Here is a 23,264-nt window from a genome sequence, read left to right on the forward strand (position 1 = left end):
GATTCGCCTAAAATATTGTACATTGTTGCCCTAGGAATCAGTATTCCAAAAATCAGATCAATCGGATTATTATAATGCTCTTGCTCATTGATACAGAGTTACCTCAACAAAAATTTTAGCTGTTTATCTTAAATACCAGCCGAGGAAATCACATTTTCCTCAAAACGTTCTTACAGACAGACAGACTGACATTTCGAATTATAGAATAGCTTCGCTACTAAAAATGAAGAGGATGGAAGTTTCGGTGGTAAGGAGAAGAGGAAAGGAGAGGTAGATAAAATTGAATTAAAGACATACAGATGAACGGACATTGTTAAAGAGTAGCGTTGCTCATAAACATATTTTAATCCACTTCTTTATAATTAAATTTTGACTTTGTTTACAGGGGGGAAGGGGACAATGGTTTGTTTATTACACTAGTCCCCAAAGTTTTATAGTAATGTTTCTTAATTGTTGGCTTAACAGCTTTTGGGACTTTTATTGAATTTTGATTTGTTGGTTCATTAAGTTGATTGTCCAAACGTTTAAGCCATTAATTAAGGGGTAATTTTGTGTATCATCATTGGGGATGTACATCAATTTATCAGCTATTGTCATATCCCTGTAGATCCCTGTCTACCTAATTTCATTTTAATTAGAAGACTTTTATATAAAAATTAGGAATAAATAAAATTTAATTAGGACAAATTTTTGTTTATTAATTTTATACTGGTAGAAAATTTAACTAAGTTTATTTAACTAATAATTAAACTAAGGAAATTTTAAAAATATTAATCAATATTTTATTTTCATTTTACTCATTTTCTCTTAGTTCTATTACATTAATAAAGTAGTAAGGTTTCTAAGTTTTTTTTTCGTAAGCATCTGGCTAACCACTGAACCGATAGAGTTTTTATGTTGGAGAGGTTTTATATAGGTCTCAGGGCTAACAAAACTGGTTTTAACCTTACCCTTTTGCTTTTAATTTCTTCGGAAGGATGTCTATAATACGATGCAATAAAAAAAACTTTTCCATTAAACATATGTATGTGAAGGAGTTGCATCCTAGTTGAATAGTACAACTGTTTAAAAGATCTTGGTTGGTATACAGATGGGCATGCTGTTTCTTTAGAATTTTTGATTGTCTGTACAGGTTTTTTTTCTACCTTTTGCTGCAAACCTCCATAAAAATCATATATGTATGATCTCAGGGAGGGAAGGGATATTGGACTGTAAATTACACTCGTACCCAGAGTTTTATTAACACTTAATTGGATTAGTTTGAGCACTTTTATTAAATTTTGATTCGTTGTTTCCAAGCTTTTCAACCAATATTTTATCTGCAGATGAGTAAATTATCATTTGGGATGTATATTAATTAATCGTTAATTGTCTTATCCACTAAGATGATTTAGTTTCAGAAATTTATTAAAAATGAGTTCTGTACAAAATAATTCTGCCTTTGGTGGTCAGAGGAGGCAGAGCTTACTCCCACCAGAAGTTACTGTACGCTTGCGGTAGGTGCATCTATCTATCTATCTATCTATCTATCTATCTATCTATCTATCTATCTATCTATCTATCTATCTATCTATCTATCTATCTATCTATCTATCTATCTATCTATCTATCTATCTATCTATCTATCTATCTATCTATCTATCTATCTATCTATCTATCTATCTATCTATCTATCTATCTATCTATCTATCTATCTATCTATCTATCTATCTATCTATCTATCTATCTATCTATCTATTTATCTATCTATTTATCTATCTATCTATCTATCTATCTATCTATCTATCTATCTATCTATCTATCTATCTATCTATCTATCTATCTATCTATCTATCTATCTATCTATCTATCTATCTATCTATCTATCTATCTATCTATCTATCTATCTATCTATCTATCTATCTATCTATCTATCTATCTATCTATCTATATATCTATCTATCTATCTATCTATCTATCTATCTATCTATCTATCTATCTATCTATCTATCTATCTATCTATCTAGGTCAAGATTGGACACATTTCGCCAGAGTATAGCAGAAGTTCCCATAATAGAGGTTCCTCCGGGTCCAGTGGCTACACATGAGGTAGGTGCCAGGGAGAGAGGGAGGGTCCAGTGGCTACACATGAGGTAGGTGCCAGGGAGAGAGGGAGGGTCCAGTGGCTACACATGAGGTAGGTGCCAGGGAGAGATGGAGGGTCCAGTGGCTACACATGAGGTAGGTGCCAGGGAGAGAGGGAGGGTCCAGTGACTACACATGAGATAGGTGCCAGGGAGAGAGGGAGGGGACAGTGTCTACACATGAGGTAGGTGCCAGGGAGAGAGGGAGGGTCCAGTGGCTACACATGAGGTAGGTGTCAGGGAGAGAGGGAGGGTCCAGTGGCTACACATGAGGTAGGTGCCAGGGAGAGAGGGAGGGTCCAGTGGCTACACATGAGGTAGGTGCCAGGGAGAGAGGGAGGGTCCAGTGGCTACACATGAGGTAGGTGCCAGGGAGAGATGGAGGGTCCAGTGGCTACACATGAGGTAGGTGCCAGGGAGAGAGGGAGGGTCCAGTGGCTACACATGAGATAGGTGCCAGGGAGAGAGGGAGGGGACAGTGTCTACACATGAGGTAGGTGCCAGGGAGAGAGGGAGGGTCCAGTGGCTACACATGAGGTAGGTGTCAGGGAGAGAGGGAGGGTCCAGTGGCTACACATGAGGTAGGTGCCAGGGAGAGAGGGAGGGTCCAGTGGCTACACATGAGGTAGGTGCCAGGGAGAGAGGGAGGGTCCAGTGGCTACACATGAGGTAGGTGTCAGGGAGAGAGGGAGGGTCCAGTGGCTACACATGAGGTAGGTGCCAGGGAGAGAGGGAGGGGACAGTGTCTACACATGAGGTAGGTGCCAGGGAGAGAGGGAGGGGACATGGGACTATAATTTACACTGGAACCCAAAGTTTTATAAGCAATATCTTTCATTCGTTGGATCAAACACTTTGGTTACTTGGGTGTCGAAAATTTTCAACCAATAATTTTAACATAAGGTAGTTTTGATTATTATCATCGGGGGTATACAACAATTTCTGGTTCATTGTCTTATCCCTTAAGATCCCTGGAAAGGAGCAGATACAATTGTTAAACTTATAATCAATGTTAAAACAAACGATTCCTTACATGTAGAAATTTTTTGGGGCTTTTTTAAAGCTCCGTCAATTATTTAAAAAAATAATGGAGAGGAGCAGCTTTTTTCCCATTGCCGAGCCCCTACGGAGGGTCCTAACAATGCAAGGCTACCCAGTACCCTAACCTAACCTAACCTGACGTTAGGTAATAAACAAACAAAAGAAAAGATATCACCACCCCTCACTTTCTTTCAATTTATTTTACAATAAAGTGAGGGGGAGGGGACTCCTTTGCTCGACTTGGCACTGTGAGAGAAACCGCCAAATTCTTTAGATCGTGATATTTTGTAAAATTGGAACTTTTCTCTACATTTGTAGTGAAATTGAATATTTTAAGTTTTTAAAAGCGAAGCTTTTCGAACCTAGTAAAAGTGTCTGACTCTGCATGATTATGACGTAAAAAAATTAGCCAATGAGAGGCCAGTATACACTGTAATTGACCAATGGTAAAATTTTGAACGGATAGCTTTTTTTCCTTAACTTAGGCATGTTAAAATTGTCCTATCGATTTTAAACTTTGCATGGTGATTCCTGTAGTTGTCAGGTGCGATTCAGAAAGCGTAGCAACTCTATAATCGTTAAAAAAAATGTTCATACGTCCATTTTAAACATGTTGATTTTTAACTATTAAAACAAAAAAAAATTATGTGATATGATAATCCGATTGACCTGATTTTTGGAATACAACAAAGTACAATGTTATAAGGGAAGCATCTCTATAATCAATTTCCAAAGATATTTCCTTTCAGCAGTTTTTCAACAGATTTACTTACAATTTTTCGACTTTTATATATTCACATTCTAAAAGTTCTGACGCTCTAAAAGTGTTTGTTTGTCCTACCGTTTCAGAGCTTCTCTTTTATGGATATTGCCATCCCTGTTTTTAAATGAATAGCTAATTAATTTCTATTCAAAACTTTAGAAATCTTTTAATGGCTAAATTACTCTTTTTCCATGATATATTGAGAAAAAAAATAAAGTTTACGTCCAAAATTTTTAGAATTTCTATCTACTATTATTACCAAAGTTTTACAAACATGGTATCTTATTCGTGGAATTAAAAACTTTGGGCACTTTTACCAAATCTTAATTGGATGGTTCAAACTTTTAGTTTTCAATCTTTTCGGCCAATAATTTTAATTTAAAGAATCTGAATGGGTAATTTATACGTCCAATTAAAACATGTTGATTTTTTAAATTTTGAATGATACAAATATTATATTCATTTGATTTTTGGAAGAATGATATCTAGGACAACAAGGTACAAGGTTATAAGCTAGTTATCTATATAATCAAATCTTAAAAATGAAAATATGTCCTTTTACTGTATCCTGTATTTACGCAATTAACTTATGATTGTTCGTTTGTCCTTCTTTCTGATTGTATGCTTTTATGGACGTTTTCTTATTTGTTTTAAAAATACTTATTATTTCACTAAAAGTTTTATGTAAGTTTTCTTCCATAATTTACAAGAGAAATATTTTTATATTTATGTATAAATTTCTTATTTATTTCAACTAAAAATTTCTAAGGAATTGCTGAAATCATATCTTTTGTTACAGTTACATTAGAAATTTTAAACTAAAGTTCTTTTGTATGTTCAAGATAATTGAATATGATATTTGCAAGCTACTCTAAAATTTACTATGTCTCTTTGTCCGTCAATCCGCCCGTAATGCTAGAGGGGAAATTTTCTCGGCTTCTATTTAAGACAGACTTCTAATATAATTAATCTATTATGAAGCTCTTTATAGTGCCTATAAAAAATGACGATATACAATACAAATGACTAATGATAAGCAAATACACAGACTAAATTACCAATAGCAGGCCAGTATACATATATATTGACCATTGTAGGCCATTATGACGACATAAAAAATCTACATCCATTATATTAATTATTTGGTAATCCTAAAAAAGAAAAAAAAACGTTTTTTTCTCATTCTTCTATCTTTTTTCTTTCTTTCTCTTTTATGTCAACTGAACATCTGTTCTATAACTCCCTTTGTTCGTTAGTCCATCTCAAAGATTCCTTTGTGCTTCGCTATCAATGGATGATATCATCCTTGATTTTGGTTAGTTTTAACTAGACATCTACATGATATTTTAAACAATAATTGTACATGATATTTCAAAGCTAAGCTTTTATACAGGTGATTTTTAAAGAAATTTCTGTAGAAATGATTGCGAAGCTGTTGGAAATTTTATAATGAAATATAAAAAAAGGACCAAGGAAATCTTCAGCAAAAAATTTTAAAAAAGGACCAAGGAAATCTTCAACAACAAAAAAAATAAAAAAAAGGACCTAGGAAATCTTAAACAAAAAAAAGGGGGGGGGGTTTGTTTTTAAGGGGGGTTGGGGGTGTCCCACCCCACAAGAAAATAGCCTAAAACCACCACAGGACCAGTAGGTATATTCCCTGAAGAGTAGAATCCGATCGGTTCAGTAGTTACTGAGATCTTAGGGGACAGACAGACAGACAGACGGACGGACAGTCAAACAGACAGACAGACAACGTTCTACTTTGTATTATAGATGAAACCGTGTCACCTAGATCTCAATACCCAAGGTTTGAACATATAGGAACAATTAGCTAATAAGCAATGTTTTGATATAAAAGGCAAAGATATTCAAAGATAAAAACTAGAATTACAGACAGACCGACATACACATTTTGTGTCTTTTATCTATTTGAATAACGTCCTTCTTTGTGAACTTTCAAAGTATCTGTAACGAGTGAGCTTGTTTTTTCTATTCGTCTGACTATTCGTATTGTTTTTTGTTGCACTCATGCACTGTAATATTTTACATTTCAGCAGAGATAATAGGACACGAAATATATATTCTTTATATAGGAGGAGCAGGGGCCTGATGGTGGTTTTGGCTGGATTGTTCTAAGTAAGTATTCTTTACCTAATATACATTAGGTTTTTTTCATGAGAACTTTTTTTAATACCCCACTCATAGTTATAAGAATTTAATGATTCATGGCTTATTTTCTTCGTTTTTTAAGACAGTTAATAGAACAACAAAAACAATTTTTCAGTTTTTATTTAAAATGTATAGTAAAATCTAAAATTTAAAACTTAGGTGTCAACATCTAAAAATGGTTTTAGTGTATTTTTCTAATGCCCAAATCTTCTACCCTTTGCAAGAATGGCTGTAAAACGCTTCAGAGTTGAGATAAAGAGCTAACGCTTGATACAGATACTATGAGGGACATGTACTAGGACATTTAAAGTTCGAAGTCATTATCTCAACCAGGGAGGGAGTAGTGGCTCCCAAAAAACAAGAATCGGAAAAAAAATAAAATTGAGTTCTCAATACATTTTTTGTCACTATACTGCCCATAGAATCAATTCTATTCACTTCGGTGTTGGGGGACTATGCTGGTTCATATTAGAAAAAAAAACGGGGGGTCAAAATTTTGACCCAAAATTTCAAAACTTGGATTTTAAGTATTTGACTTTGGGGGGCCAGTACTCCCTCTATGTTTGAGATATGGTCTTCAAACTTTAATATGTCTTAGTACATAAGTCCAATAGTATCTGTATTGATGTTTAGCTCTAGATCTAACTTTGAAGCGTTTAACAGCCACTCTAGCAAAAACCTTAAAATGACCATTGTTTACAAATTTCTTGCTGATCAGGAGTGGAGTGCCATGACGTTTGTATTTGTCATAACATAATTAAAAGATTTTAAAAATTTTTCTTCGCAAATTTTAAAACTGTCTTGAAAAACGAAGTTCTCATTAAATTCTGATAACTATAAGTGGGGTAAAATTATAATAGAAGGTTAAATTGAGGATAAATTTTCCCCTGTCAATGTATACACGTATTCATACAGTCTAATACATTTTTTTAGTTGCCAGTTTTCTGTGTCTGTCCATCCTAGATGGAATAGCTTACACTTTTGGAGTTTTTCTGGATCCTCTCATTGCTCAACTTGATGCTAAAAGAAGCCAAGTTTCAATAGCAGGTTAGTTCATGCGCCCGAAAGTATCATGTGTGACGTAATAATAAATATGTCTAAATAGGAAGGATGAGAGGAAAAGGGATAAAGAAAACCCTAAAAGATAGATGGATTTAGACGTAACTTTATGATGTCACACATGACACTTTCCGACGCTTCGGTTAGTTCTTACCAGAGCAACTAAACTACAATTTGTGTATGTAAGTATGTCCGTCAGTCTATCCTTGATGGACTAGCTTATACTTTCGGAGTTTTTCTGGATCCACTCATATTGCTCGGCTTGATGCTTAAAGAAGTCAAGTTTCCGTAGCAGGTTAGTTTAGTCAGGGATTCAAAGGGATAAGACAATGACAGATAAATTGATGTACATTCCCAAAGATGATACAAAAAATTACCCATTGATTACTGTAGATTCTGTAGATTACAATTAGTGGTTGAAACGTTTGGACACTAAACCTAATGAACCAACCAATCAAAATTTAATAAATGTTCTAAACAACGAACAAGAAAACGTTATTATAAAACTTTAGGGACTAGTGTAACAAACAGCCAAATGTCCCCTCCCTTGCGGATATTAATCGGATTCGAAGCAATACTGAAAAAATGCTTTAGTATCACCCTCATAACATGTTTTTTTTCTCCAAGGCTTCTCAATGTTACATTTTAAAATGAAGCTAATACTGAATAAAGATATTTATAGAATTTCTTTTATATTATAGTATATGAATATAAATTAATTAGGTTTTATAGATATTCAAATCAATTAATTTATCTATTGTTTGTGTCCTTCATTCCAGGGATCCAAAGGGATAAGACAATGGCCGATAAATTCATGTACATCCCCAATAATGATATACAAAATTACCCCTTATGCAGATTACAATTAGTGGTGGAAACGTTTGGACACCTAACTTATCAAACCAACCAATTCAATGAAAGTCCCCAAAGTTGTTAAGGTAACAAATAAGAAAATGGTATTATAAAATTTTGGGGACTAGTGTAATAAACAGCCTAATGTCCCCACTTCCCTGCCTTCATTCTCAATATATCTTTATTGTTCTTATAATGTCAGTATGATTTTTAATTTTCAATATTCTTTACCTTGGCACATATTTTACAAAAAAAACAGACAATGATGACAGCATCCATGAAAGCGAAGCTCAGAAATCAAACGGTAGAACAAATTGAAACACATGTAGGTGTCAAAACTTGATAATTATTATGTTTAGGTAGCCTGCTGGTTGCAATGTATGCCTTTGCAGGACCTCTGTCGGCCAAATTAGTTTCCAGGTATGCCACAGAAATGTACAGGGATCTAAAGGGATAAGACAATGGCCGATAAATTGATGTACATTGTACATTTCTAATGATAATACACAAAATTCTGTAGATTAAAATTAGTGCTTGAACACTGAACTAAACTAACTAGCCAATCAAAATTCAATTCCCCAAAGTTGCTAAGCCAACAAATAAGAAAACGTCATTATGAAACTTTGGCGACAAGTGTAATAAACAGTCCATTGTTCCCTCAGCCAGAAATATTACTGATCTTTTTTAAAATTTGAAGTATTAAAACATTTTGAAAATAGTTTTCTTGATGAGCAGTTTTGGTTGGGAAAGGGGGTATTGCACACCTCATCAGGCAACTGCAGCTACTTTTTTAGTTAGGTACTTAACAATGTACCACCCCCTTGGATGAACCTGTAAAATCCTCATATTTGGCCTAAAGGTCCACGAAGTTTGATTTAAATATCAAAAACGTTTATTCTTAGACAACCTTCACTTGTAGAGCTTTACAAGTTTTGAACCAAGTCGTGTTAAAATAATCCTACCATTTTTTTAGTAGCGAAGCTACTCTATAATTCACTTTGTCCGTCAGTCAGTCAGTCAGTCCGTCAGTCAGTCCGTCAGTCCGTAACGCTATGGGGGAAATGGGATTTACTCAGCTCCTATAAAAGATAGAATGCTGAAATTTTTTGACAACATTCCCATCATTAAAGAGCACAATTAAGTATAAAACATCGATGACGATAGGACCGCTTTTAAGCAGGTTTTAGGCTATTTTTGTATTTTTCTCATTTTTTTCCATATCTTCAGTGTTTATGGTCCGATTTTCAAAAATTTTTCAGTTATAGATATCAAAATTAAATTTCCTGTCGTTTAAAGAAAACAACTATGAGAGTCAGACTGCCTTTAAGCAGGTTTTAGGCTATTTTTGTATTTTTCACATTTTTCTCCATATCTTTGGTGTTTATGGTCCGATTTCCAAAATTTTTTCAGTTATACATATCAAAATTAAATTTTCTGTCCTTTAAAGAAAACAACTATAACCGTTAGACTGGTTTTCAGCAGGTTTTAGGCTATTTTTGTTTTTTCTCCATATCTTTTGTATTTATGGTCCGATTTCCAAAATTTTTTCAGTTATACATATCAAACTCAAATTTCCCTGTTGTTTAGAGAAAACAACCATGACGGTCAGACTGCTTTTTGCAGGTTTTTGGCTATTTTTAAATTTTCCCCTTATTTTTCCATATCTCTGATGCATTTTGGGATATCAGTATCAAAATAATTTTTCCCATTGTTATGAGCATCTTTTATGTAATTTACTTTGACCGACATCGTTATACAAAATAAAACAAGGTTTCGTGTTTATTTTCTCCAATAAATCTATTCCTGATTTTAATAAATAAACTTTAAATCTACTTTTACGTATTTCCATCCATGATTTTTGTGCTTCGCTACTTATGGATGTTGTCATCCTTGTTTTTGTTTTTACTTGCAAATGTTTACTTTTGATTGAACAGGTTAGGTATTAATTTTGTTAGCATAATTGCTTGTGCGTTTTTACTATAACAATTTTTAAAAGCGAAGCTTTTCTATAATTAGGGTCGGTCCGTCCGTCCGTCCGTACGTCCGTCCGTCCGTCCGTCCGTCCGAGATAGTTAGCTTTTATTCGTTAATTTAAGCATGTTAGAATTGTCCTATCGATTTCAAACTTTGCATGGTGATTTCTGTAGTAGTTAGGTACGATTTAGAAAGCGTAGCAACTCTATAATCATTACCCAAATGTCCGTACGTCCATTTTAAACATGTTGATTTTTTTACTTTTTTAAATAGCTTTTATTCGTTATTTTAAGCATGTTAGAATTGTCCTATCGATTTCAAATTTTGCATGGTAATTCCTGTAATAGTTAGGTACAATTTCGAAAGCGTAGCAACTCTATAATCATTACCAGAATGTCCGTACGTCCATTTTAAACATGTTGATTTTTCTACTTTTTTAACAACGAATTTTTATATGATCTAATTATCCGTTTGATCTGATATTTGGTATATTGATTCCTGGGACAACAAAGAACAATATTTTTAGCAAAGCAACTCTATAATCAAGCCCTAAAGATGTAAGTATGTCCATAAACATTATCCTGTATCAAGCAGTTTTTTAACAAATTTACTTACAATTTTGCTTCGAATCTTATACTTTTATATTCTGATTATTCAGTTCAGACACTATACAAGTATTAATGTCCGTTTGTCCTACCGTTTCAGTGCTTCGCTTTTATGGATGTTGTCATCCTTGTTTGTTAACATTTTAGGTGGGGAACAAGAAAAGTATGTATTGTAGGATGCTGTCTGTCAGGTATAAGTTTTAAATGGCATCGTATTATAAACAGATTTCCGCAGGTATAAAAATGAACAATTATGATATTAAAACCAGTTTTTTAGGCTCCAAGTTGCCGAATTCATATGGATATCATACGATTGATACATGATTTTTCATTATGGCTTAGGACCGGTTCCAATCCAGCGGATATTAATCGGTCTCGAAGCCACACGGGAAAATATTTACTTTTCATAATGGTGCTATCTCATGTATAATTTTTCCTCTTGATAAACTCAACCTTTTTTATATTTTGTAGTAATACTATGCGTTTGGTAAACATTAAGAACAGTTAGACTTAATAAGCGCATTTGACTGGAAGCTTGCTCACAATTTAACGGAAAATTACAGAATATTCCTTTAGTCGCTTAGTCGTTTGTTTGTTAGGATAGGTTATGTTAAGTTTTGTATGGTTAGGGACTTTCATGTAAAGGCCCCGCAGGGGTTTAGTCCCCCCCCCCCCGCTCCCTTTCCGCCGATGTTCTCCTACAACATCGGCTCTTTAATTTATAACTTTACTAAGTGTCTCAAAACTTAGCCATGTTACGTCATAAAAATGAGGGAGATGAGAGGAGAAGTGGGAAAGAAAACCTCTTAAAAAGAGATGGATAATACCTCATTTTTATTACGTCACATGGCTGATTTTTGAGACACTTTGTAAATTTACCTCTTTCCTTATTTTCATACACCATTTTTTGTGCTTTGCTACTTATGAATGTTTTCATCACTTGTTTAATACAATTGATATTTTTTAGCCCTTGGCTTGGCTCTGTCTGGTGTCATGAACAATTTATATGGTCTTCTTGTAACATACAGGTAGGCATTTTACAGGGATCTAAAGGGATAAGACAATGGCCAATAAATTGATGTACATCCCAAATGTTAATACACAAAACTATCCCATCTGTAGATTACAATTAGTAGTTGAAACGTTTGGACACTCATCTATCAAACCAGCAAATCAAAATTTAATAGAGTCTCCAAAGTTGTTAAGCAAACCAATAAGAAAGCATTATAATAAAACTTTGGGGACTAGTGTAATAAACAGCCCATTGGTTCCTCCCTCCCTGGGTTTTAAAATATTTTTTTTCAGGTATTTTAAAAATTTATAATGAAAAGTCTAAAGGAGATCCCTCTGGGATACAAATCTCAGTGCGGCCTAAAAACGTTTCAAAAATGGGAATTTGAGGGTTCAGGGATTCTTGTGTCATCATAAGTTATTCTTATCAGTTGTAAGTTAAGTAACAACTTATGTAATTCGATAATAGTTATTTATTGCATCGTATTATAGACAGCTTTCCGCAGCTATTATAACAAAAAAATATGAGATTAAAACAGTTTTGTTTTCCTAACCAAGCGGATATTAATCGGTTTCAGAGCCATACTTTTTTAAATTAGGGCCTCGTAATAACAGCTGTTTTTAGGGTCTTGCATAGTATTAATGACGACCTTTTTACCTGACATCTAAATATTTAATATATAATGCCATTTATTGCAGGTATATAAAAGAATAAGAAAATAACTGATAAATAGATTTCCAATGGTGATACACAAAATTACCCTAACTGCAGTTATTGGGACGTTTGGACACTCAACTTAATGAACCGACTAATCAAAATCCAATAAAAATCCCCGTAGTTGTAAAGCCGGAAAATAAGAAAACGTTATTATAAAACTTTGGGGATAGTGTAATAATCAGCCTAATGATATCATTTTTATTTTAAAGATTTTTAATTCTTTTCGAAGGAGAGATTAAATTTATTTTTAATAAAATGAAGAAACTAATTTGAATATAATTGCTTTAAAGGTAATATAATAAGATAATGGTCTAACAATTTACGAGGAATCTAATTTTCAGTATGGCTTTGAAACCGATTAATATTCGCTGGATTTGAACCGGATCTCTACCATACTAAAAAATCATGTATATCATCGTACTGCAGACAATTTTCCACGAATATTAAAATAAAAATAATAAAATCAATACCATTTTTGTTAGGCCGACCCTTTAGTGCTAAAAGAAACTGGTTTTAATATCATAATTTTTATTTAATATCCGCGGACAGCTGTTTATAATACAATGCGATAAATAACTATTCTTATTAATTGTTAGCGTGATGGGAGGAATTGGATTTGGTTTCATGTATATTCCATCAGTTATTGCTGTTGCTAATCATTTTACAAGGTACAGTCTTTTTATAAATTGTTTTTAAAGTACAGTCCTTATATTCGATAAAAAATTTGTTTACTATAAAGACAATAAATCTATAAGTATAGATGTAAAATAAATTGGTTGAGACCCTTTTTGTATAATAGGAAGTTGCTTTTTTTTGTAAATGCTCGGTTGTGTTTATATTTCTGACGCTATTAGTTGATTTCAAGGACCAAATATAAAAAAATACAAAATAATTATGACAAGAAAAGCAAAGATTATTTATTAAAAATTTTGAACAAATTTGCTTTTATGAAGTCTTTCATAAAACCTCTCTGTATATGATTTATTTACGGCTGGATTTCCGTGATTTTAGCAAAGCAACTGATAAAAATGACCATTAATGAACTCCCTTCAGGAGTGGTTTTATGAAGAACTTTATAAAAGCAAACTTGTTCAAAATTTTAAATAGATAATCCTTGCTTTTCTTGTCATAATTATGCGGAAACTCCTAGGGGATGAAAATTGAACTTGAAATTTTCAAATCTAATTTTCTCAAAAAGACCCCGCTGAAATATTTTTGTTTTACCTGGAATCATCATGGTTTTATGTCTGATTTCACCATACATAGGTCTCAGAGCTCGGCACTTACTTTTGTCTTGATTCAATTGTAGCCTAGTGTAATGTAATAATATCTCGATTACTGTTAAGATTGAGATCCATGGCTATTGGAATTTGTTTATGTGGAGCTGGTGTTGGAACTTTTATGCTTGCCCCGTTTGAAGCTTATCTTATAGGTAATGTAATTTATCAGCGAGGCTACTCTATAAGCATGGAGGTGACGTTGTAATGTAAAACAAAATCTCATTTGCTGGTTAAAATGACTTTTTTAAAGAAAAGGTTGTTGAAATTTTCAGTGTTCTTTTTTATTAATACTTTTTCAAATACTTTTCAAATAAATTATTAACTTAAAACTATTAAAACTTAATATCAGTAGAAATGTTGGGAAATTGTGATTTTCTTAGCTGCTATTTAAGATAGATAGATGTTTTTTGTGAAGATTGACATATTTAGTTATTTAGTTTCGTTGCTAATGGATGTAATCATTCTTGTTTTTCTAGAAACATATTCCGTGGACATTGCCTTCTTTGTTCTTGCTGGCCTATGTCTAGTTTGTGCGCTGTTTGCGGTCACCATGAGACCGGTCAAATTTGTATCTGTTCAAAATACAGGTAAAATAATAGGTCACTGTACTGACTCGAATGTCTCTTCAGTCCGAAAAATAGGTGGAATTAAATGTCGTCTTCAAAAAACGGAAATATCTTGTTTGTGCTCTGTTTGCGGTCACCATGAGTTGGTCAAATATGTACCTATTCAAAATACAGGTAAATTAATAGGTAACCATATGGCTGGTAAATTAAAATACTGTTTAGAAACCTCCCAGGGATCCTAAAGAAGCTTCACTGTAAAGAAAAGCCATTTGAGTCCATCGCTTGGCGAGATCTTTTGGTACAAACAAACAATACAGAAAGACAGACAAACATCCTGCCTCTAATCCTTATAATCAACAGGATCTCCATGTGTCTGTCTGTATTGAAGGATCTCTGTAACCGCTGAACCGATATAGTTCTCCTTTACAAAGGCTTCTAATTGTTTTTCCAAACTGAAATAAAAATGGGGGTTGGTCGACTGCCCAACCAAAAAATTATCACTGCAAAACTTTTGATATACACTTTTACTTTTTAAACTAAAATAAAATGGGGAAATCTCAACCCCCCCCCCCTCCCCCCTCCCACCTCTTGTGAATGTTGAGGCGTAATGGCTAGTATTTAAATAAAGATCCATTTCATAATACAGATGAGAGATCCCCCTTGGTAAGAACAAGTAACAGTTCAGAAGATGGAATCCTAAAGAAAATTATTTGTCTGGCAATTGACAGGTAAATTTACAATAAATAGCTTACCCCCTCTTTATAGTGATACAGGAAAAGTGGGATGGGGGTTAATAGGGATAATACAATAGATTATAAGTGGCCAGTTGAGAACTGATAACCCCCTCCCCCATCCCTTATTTCACTAACCCCTTTATTTTTCATTTATTTAAAAAATAATTGGTGTACTATTTTTTCTGGTGCCTAACATTTTAATTCCTCGCTTAAAAACGATTATAAAAGATTCTAAAGAACTATTCCAATAAAATTAAGATAAAGATTGTAAAATATGCATTATCGAGTTACTTTATACAATTTTGGAAAATTACAAATGCATAACCAGCGAATAAATAAGTTCAAAAATTAAAAGTATATCAGGTTCACGACATACATTGTTCTGGAAAGGGGAATGCCTTGTTCAAAAACAGGCAAAATTATTACCATGCACAGTATGGACTTCTTGACAAATGCATGAAAAATCTATACGTTAAGTGTAATTTAATTTTGAGACGAAACCTATTAAATTTTTAAGTCTAGTTTAGAAGTTAGGGTTTCCTGTGTCTTATATTTCACTTTATTTCTATGTAAGGCTAGGGAAACCATAAAGCCTATGCTAGCCCTAAAAATAATTTATAGGATTTGGCCCAATGAACTATATTTTCCTTTTTTTATTTAGGGAATTGTATGAATCGCCTGATTTTTGTATGTACATTTTGGCTGTTTTAGGAGATCTTTTTGCTACATTTGGTGAGTTTTTTACATTTAATAATTACAAGCGAGAGGAGGGATTTTGGACTGGTCCCCAAAGTTTTAAACAATCTTTCTCATTCATTAACTGTAGAATTCTTTGGGGATTCAATTAAATATCTATTGGCTTGTACATTCTAGATTTGCCCATTCTTTTCACCAATATTTCAAATCTATAAAAAGAGAATTTTATAATAAGATGTATAGTCCAACTTTTGTGCAGTCATAATATCATAATTAGGCAAGTCATAATTTTTAACTAAATTATTCAATAGATATATAGGGTTCTAAATGTCATAAAAATGTTTAGCCATCGTTTAGACGTAAATATCGATATAACAGTATGTCGTTCATAACTTCATATGTCGCCCATAAACACTATTAATTAATGTCTTAAATTCGACAAAAATATATAAAACAAATATTTGAAGATGCTAATTAAACTATCCTATTATATAAAGCAGTAAGCTTTTTGTCTGTAGCGAAGGATTTCGCTAACCACTAACCGATATGGCTCCCCTTTACAGTGAAGCTTTTTATAGGCTCTGAGTTGGTTTTAGGCTATTTTACTAAAATAAATAAATATGGTTTTAGGCTTCAATATCCCTTCGAATATTGAGCCCTTAGATGATAGGGTCGCAGCCGCAGTTTAACTTATATAATATCAATTAGTATCTTCCCTGTCAATTAAGTTGTTATTTTTATTATTCAGGTTTGTTTATTCCCTATCAACATTTGACACCTATTGCAAGAGACGCTGGAATTGCTCATTCTAAGGCAGCCTTTCTCATTTCAGTCATAGGTAATACATGAATTAATAAAAGTTAAGCTCTGAAACGAGAGTATAAACCAACATTTACACTTGTAGTGTGTCATAACTAAATATAAATGTATAAGTTATATCTAAATTTGTTGCAAAATTGCCTAAATACAGGATACAATTTAAGGACATACTTTCATTTTTAGTATTTGATTATAGAGTTGCCTTGCTTAAAATATTAAAACCTTTTCCTAGTAATTATCATTTCTAAAAATCAGAAGAATTGGATAATGAGTATCACATAAAATAGGAGCTATCCGTTACGGACGGAAGGACGGACCGACCCTAATTATAGATACGCTTCGCTTTTCAAAAACGCTAAGCTTAACCAATAAAAAAACTCAATATTCAACTTTTATTTTTAGGAATCAGCAGTACAGTTGGCCGACTGATTGCAGGTATAATAATTATTCTAGATTATTGCATCGTATTATAGACAGCTTTCCGCGGATGTTAAAATGATAGATTATACGGTTAAAATGATTGTGTTTTGTATGTATAATTTTAAGATCCAGATTAGAGTTAAACAATAGAGTGTTAAACAACTATTTTCCCCACCCCCCTAAGGCTTATGTGCCGACTTTCAATTGGGTGTTTGAAAATAAACCAATAGCTTTAGGTATATTACAACAGTCAAGTTGCCAAAAAATAGCAAAAAGCAATTTGCTAGCAGACGAAAAAATCCCCAACAAGTGATCTAGGTAGTTGTCTGATTATACATCTATATTTACTTATTTATTATATCCAGGATGGGTGTCTGACCGGCCCTGGTTGCATCCCTCCAGTATCTGTGCAGGCAGCCTGCTGGTCGTTGCTCCAGCCTGTTTTGTCATAACCTTTGCCAAGTCCTACATTGTCTTTGTAGCCATGGCGGCGCTGTTTGGTTTCTTCACAGGTAAGGATACAGATAACCCGGCTACAGATAGCCAGCAATTGACTTCACACTAAATTTCAGAATTCTCATAAATTTCAAGGTAAATTATTGAGGTTGAAACTATCTGTGCTGGTAGCCCACTGGTTGTTGCTCCAGCCTGTTTTTTCATCACCTTTGCCAGTCATACATTGTCTTTGTAGCCATGGCGGCACTGTTTGGCTTCTTTATGGGTAACTATACAAATAACCCAGCTACAGATAGCCAGCAATTGACTTCACACTAAATTTCAGAATTCTCATAAATTTCAAGGTAAAATATTGAGGTTGAAAGTTTCTGTGCTGGTAGCCCACTGGTTGTTGCTCTAGCCTGTTTGTCATCACCTTTGCCAGTCATACATTGTCTTTGTAGCCATGGCGGCACTGTTTGGTTTCTTAACGGGTAAGGATACAGATAACCCGGCTACAGATAACCAGCAATTGACTTCACACTAAATTTCAGAATTCCCATAAATTTCAAGGTAAATTATTGGGGTTGAAACTATCTGTGCTTGGAGCCTGCTAGTTGTAGCTCCAGCCTGTTTTGTTATCACATTTAGAGCCAAAATGTAATATTGCAATCCAGATAGTCATAAAACCTTTAAGAAATAAGATTTATGTCCTTTGAAGCATTACCGACAAATGACAGACGGACAAACTAATAGCACCAAGACAATTCCATCATTATCTAGGTAGTTGGATCGCAGTGATGTCCCCTTTGTTTGTCAGAATCCTCGGCCTCCCCCTTCTCACCCCTGCCTTTGGTCTTCTTACTGGCCTCAGAGGAATTTCTGCTTTGTCAGGTATACAGTTGATATGTAAGGCGCTTTACAGTAATAGCCAGGTAATAATAAGTGAAATTAATCTAAAATAATATTAGGGGTGGGCCCTGGGGGGGGGGGGGTGGCAATTAAAAAGTTGTCAATACTACTAAGCGTTGCCCCCTAATTGGCTAAAAACCACGTAATTAAAGATTAAATTAAGTTAGATAACAGCTGGCTTGACATTATAGAAATCTAGTATGCACAGAGTAGACTTCAAAACATTGCTTTCTAAGAAGTGAAGGTTCCTCCAGGTCTCTAGGAGCATAAGAAAGATAAGGTAGGGTTAGAATGAAGTCGACCCATTACTTTGCAAAGAAAAAAGGGAGGTATTTTAATTCTGGGGCTGATTTCTTCTGAGAGGGTAAAGGAACCCTTCGCAAAATAGTTAAAAACCTTTTCTTGTCCTGAAAGGTTCTTTACTGTAAATGATATCCTTATCGGTTCCCCTATGCTAGAGACAGTCATATAGACATCATTTTACTTTCATATTAATAAACACAAAATCCAATAGCACTTTTATGTATATATTTTGATTTTTTATTAAGGACCTCCTTTGGCTGCCAAGTTGGTAGAAAATTTTGAAGACAGGTAATGCAATAGAGATAATCTAGAGACATAAGGGGCACCGTGGCTAAGTGGTAACACACTGAACTACGGTGGTGAGAGTTCGAGTTCAATTCTCCGTGTGTTGACTCGAATTTCTCATTCGCAATAATAATCACGCACCTTCCCCTGGTTGTGTTAGAAGGGGATTATTGAGTGAGTTTGGATACTCAATAGTCACGTACATAATATCAGTACTACCCTTATCCCGAGCTCCTCTGAGGAGAGCGTCATTCATTACGGTGACTTAAATTGGGAAACCTGCCATACTCGGCGAGGGTAAGGTAATAATGAGTAGCTCTCATGAGACAGCGGGTCAAGTCATAATGTGCTTGAACGTGGAGCTTGATAGCCCTAGTGGCTATACAAAAGTGTCTCAGCCTACTCCATGACTACTTAGGCCCAAACCCTAAGAAACTATGGCTAATCAATCAATCAATCTAGAGACATACTCTCTATATCAGCTAATAGAATAACAATAGAGCTACATTCCAGATTTGTTATTGGTGTAAAGATTTTGGTAGGAAAAGGCATATTTTTTAATTTCGTTTCCAAACTGAGTCAGCTACAAGATGACAAAACCTAAAATAAGTTAGCTATCAATAGTTAAATTCCTTAGCATAAAGTTACCTTTCTACAAATTATATTCTCGAAAAACTTCGTCGCTTGTATGACTTGAATGCAAAAAATAAAAAAAGGTGTTTTTCTGCTAAAGAATTCCTTTAAAAGCGAATTTTGTTGTCAGATGGACCATCTAGATATTATATAGTATGTCTATTGGAAAATTTATACAAGTTATCTTCTGCATAATATAAAAATAAATCTTGTATAAAAATATCTGTTTTTTTATAACTCCAAACTGCCTCTGCTCTTGCCTATCTTTACCACAAGTTTGAGTCTTTTTAGCTCTATATTTTTTTTATCTATGATATATTTTCTTACATTGAATATTTTTTAGGCGTATAGCTCTATACTGTAGTGGTCTATGCCTGGCTATTTCTAGTTTAATTATCTATATATTATATTTAGGCGTATAGCTCTATACTGTAGTGGTCTATGCCTGGCTATTTCTAGTTTAATTATCTATATATTATATTTAGGCGTATAGCTCTATACTGTAGTGGTCTATGCCTGGCTATTTCTAGTTTAATTATCTATATATTATATTTAGGCGTATAGCTCTATACTGTAGTGGTCTATGCCTGGCTATTTCTAGTTTAATTATCTATATATTATATTTAGGCGTATAGCTCTATACTCTAGTGGTCTATGCCTGGCTATTTCTAGTTTAATTATCTATATATTATATTTAGTGGTCTATGCCTGGCTATTTCTAGTTTAATTATCTATATATTATATTTAGGCTATTTCTAGTTTAATTATCTATATATTATATTTAGGCGTATAGCTCTATACTGTAGTGGTCTATGCCTGGCTATTTCTAGTTTAATTATCTATATATTATATTTAGGCGTATAGCTCTATACTGTAGTGGTCTATGCCTGGCTATTTCTAGTTTAATTATCTATATATTATATTTAGGCGTATAGCTCTATACTGTAGTGGTCTATGCCTGGCTATTTCTAGTTTAATTATCTATATATTATATTTAGGCGTATAGCTCTATACTGTAGTGGTCTATGCCTGGCTATTTCTAGTTTAATTATCTATATATTATATTTAGGCGTATAGCTCTATACTGTAGTGGTCTATGCCTGGCTATTTCTAGTTTAATTATCTATATATTATATTTAGGCGTATAGCTCTATACTGTAGTGGTCTATGCCTGGCTATTTCTAGTTTTATTATCTATATATTATATTTAGGCGTATAGCTCTATACTGTAGTGGTCTATGCCTGGCTATTTCTAGTTTAATTATCTATATATTATATTTAGGCGTATAGCTCTATACTGTAGTGGTCTATGCCTGGCTATTTCTAGTTTAATTATCTATATATTATATTTAGGCGTATAGCTCTATACTGTAGTGGTCTATGCCTGGCTATTTCTAGTTTAATTATCTATATATTATATTTAGGCGTATAGCTCTATACTGTAGTGGTCTATGCCTGGCTATTTCTAGTTTAATTATCTATATATTATATTCAGGTGTATAGCTCTATACTGTAGTGGTCTATGCCTGGCTATTTCTAGTTTAATTATCTATATATTATATTTAGGCGTATAGCTCTATACTGTAGTGGTCTATGCCTGGCTATTTCTAGTTTAATTATCTATATATTATATTAGGTGTATAGCTCTATACTGTAGTGGTCTATGCCTGGCTATTTCAAGTTTTATCTTTTTTGTTCTATCTCTGTGGAACAGGGACAGTTTTAAACAATTTGTTTTTAAGCAAAACTACTTTGAAATTCATTGGTTAAGCCCTTTGACTTTAAATCTAAAAAGGAGAGGTAGGGAGGGGACATAGACTGCATATTTTATTTCTACCCAAGCTTATAAAGATTCTCTCCCTAGTTTGCTTTAAAAAATGGTTTTAACTAATAATTTTGATATACAGAAGGGGTAATTAAGTTTATCATATATGGGGAGGTACATCAATTTATTGTCCTTTATCATATTCCTTAATATCCCGGGGTGGACAGTAGGTACAAAATAAAATAAAATGTTAAACAGCCTAGATTTTATTAAATCCAAATTGGTTGGTTCAAATTAGCAGTGTCCAAACTTTTCAACGTATAGTATTAATATTGTCCATCAATTTATTGTCCATTGTCCTCTTATCCTAAGTAGAAAAATATTCATCTTAGTTGAATTTTTGCAATTAAAAAAGTTCTCAGAAGTGTTTAAAACTGTAAAAAAAATCATTAGAAGCAGAATGAGGCGGAGACAATATACATCTTTATAAGAAAAAGACATCGAAGAATTTATAAAACAATCTGGAATCTCTATATAATTATAATTTGCTTTTTAAAGTGGAGATTTTTCATAATATGTGACAAATTTCAGAAGTGATTGGACATTGGGGTTTTAATTACACTAGTCCCCAACGTTTTAAAATACGTTTGGTCTTATTTGTTGGATTAACAACTATTGGGACTTTAAATTCTGAGTAGTTCAAATGTTTTAGCTAATAAGTGTAATCTAGAAAAAGGGTAATTTTGTGCGTCATCATTGGGGATGTACTTCAATTTATCGGCCATTGTCCTATCCTTCTTTGAATGTATAAACGATTTATACAAATATACCTTTTTGTCAGGGATCTTAAGGGGTAAGACAATGGACGATAATTTATGTACATTTCCATTGATGATACACAAACCCCTCTTATTTAGATTACAATAAATGGTTCAAATGTTTGGACACTTAACTTTATAAATCAATGTTCAATTAAAGTACCTAAAGTTGTTAACGAATAAGAAAACGTTATTATATTACTTTGGGAGCTAGTGTAATAAACATCCCATTGTCCCCATCCTTCTCGACATTTTCTAAATAAGTGGGGTCATTCAAACCCATTTTTTTATTTTGGCATATATCATGGAAAAATTTCCCCCTCCTTATTTATATGATAAAATTTTCTGATACGATTTATAAAATATTAATAAATCTATCTATTTATTGATGTTCTTACTTTATTTTGCTTTTACAGATACTAATGAATTGTTGCTTATCCCTTAAGATTCCCAACTGTAATATTATAAACTAGCCTCTATGGGGCTTTGCCCCAAGAGGTAAATTAAAAAAAATATTTCTGTATTTCTGGTGCTGCCATTTATTTTAAAGTAGTTTCCTCAGAAAACGATTTTTTTTTTTTGGGGGGGGGGGATTTTCATTTTTTGTGGGTTATTGGTGATTGGTGTCCCACCCCCCCAAGAAATATCTTAAAACCACCATACGACCAATAAGTATATACCCTGAAGAGTAGAATCCGATCGGTTCCGCGGTTACTGAGATCTTAAGGGACGGACAGACATCATTCTACTTTGTATTAAAGATGGATCGATATATAATACGTGGATATTGTGAGAGATTCTCATATACCCTGATGAAATGTTTCTTCCAGCTGGCTAATAAACCGATACTCTCTCCCCTACTTTATGACTTTATCCCATCCCCTCATGAAGCCATTGTGCAATATCTAAGGACTATATTCAAGGGCGTCCAAGCTTTTTCATTTAGGGTGAGGTGGGTAAAAATAAAAATTTTTGGGTGTCCCTTCGGCAATCCAAGTTCTTTTGGGGGAGGGGGGCGAAGGGGGGGGGGTGAAATCTTTATATCATACAGGCAAGGATGTTCAAGCTTGGAAAAAATTCAAACTTCAAAACTTTGGGGGAAGAATCACACCTTTCCCTCCCCCCATTGGACGTCCTTGACTATATTAGCAACATAAATTGATAAAAATACAAAGCTTATTTTAGATAAAAATGTATTTTGCTATTATTCTAAATTTATGGGACAATGTATAAGATAAGAATAGTAGTTCTAGTCGCATACTAATTCTTTTTCAGAGAGG

The 23,264-nt window shown here is 33.6% G+C and overlaps 1 protein-coding gene across 3 annotated transcripts; it reads left to right on the forward strand.

The window, feature by feature from the left end:
- The first annotated feature begins 1,398 nt into the window (after positions 1-1,398).
- LOC145331812 (monocarboxylate transporter 2-like) lies at positions 1,399-22,369 on the forward strand. Of its 3 annotated transcripts, XM_080176661.1 has the most exons (19): positions 1,399-1,496; positions 2,007-2,088; positions 6,024-6,066; positions 7,033-7,146; positions 8,370-8,430; positions 10,737-10,780; positions 11,557-11,617; positions 12,915-12,986; positions 13,665-13,750; positions 14,075-14,185; positions 14,811-14,892; positions 15,560-15,630; positions 16,343-16,432; positions 16,816-16,848; positions 17,199-17,345; positions 18,052-18,162; positions 18,729-18,771; positions 21,038-21,116; positions 21,621-22,369. In XM_080176661.1, exons 1-19 carry the CDS (start codon positions 1,414-1,416, stop codon positions 21,654-21,656), a joined length of 1,449 nt encoding a protein of 482 aa, XP_080032787.1. In that variant the 5' UTR covers positions 1,399-1,413; the 3' UTR covers positions 21,657-22,369. The 3 variants fall into 3 exon arrangements, with proteins under 3 accessions (XP_080032787.1, XP_080032789.1, XP_080032788.1); XM_080176663.1 differs by lacking the exons at positions 21,038-21,116; positions 21,621-22,369 and adding an exon at positions 20,897-21,010; XM_080176662.1 differs by lacking the exons at positions 21,038-21,116; positions 21,621-22,369 and adding an exon at positions 19,745-19,858.
- Positions 22,370-23,264: the final 895 nt, after the last annotated feature.

This window comes from Acartia tonsa, chromosome 11 (assembly GCF_053477335.1).
Source record: "Acartia tonsa isolate MP-2025a chromosome 11, ASM5347733v1, whole genome shotgun sequence".
Taxonomy (NCBI): domain Eukaryota; kingdom Metazoa; phylum Arthropoda; class Copepoda; order Calanoida; family Acartiidae; genus Acartia; species Acartia tonsa.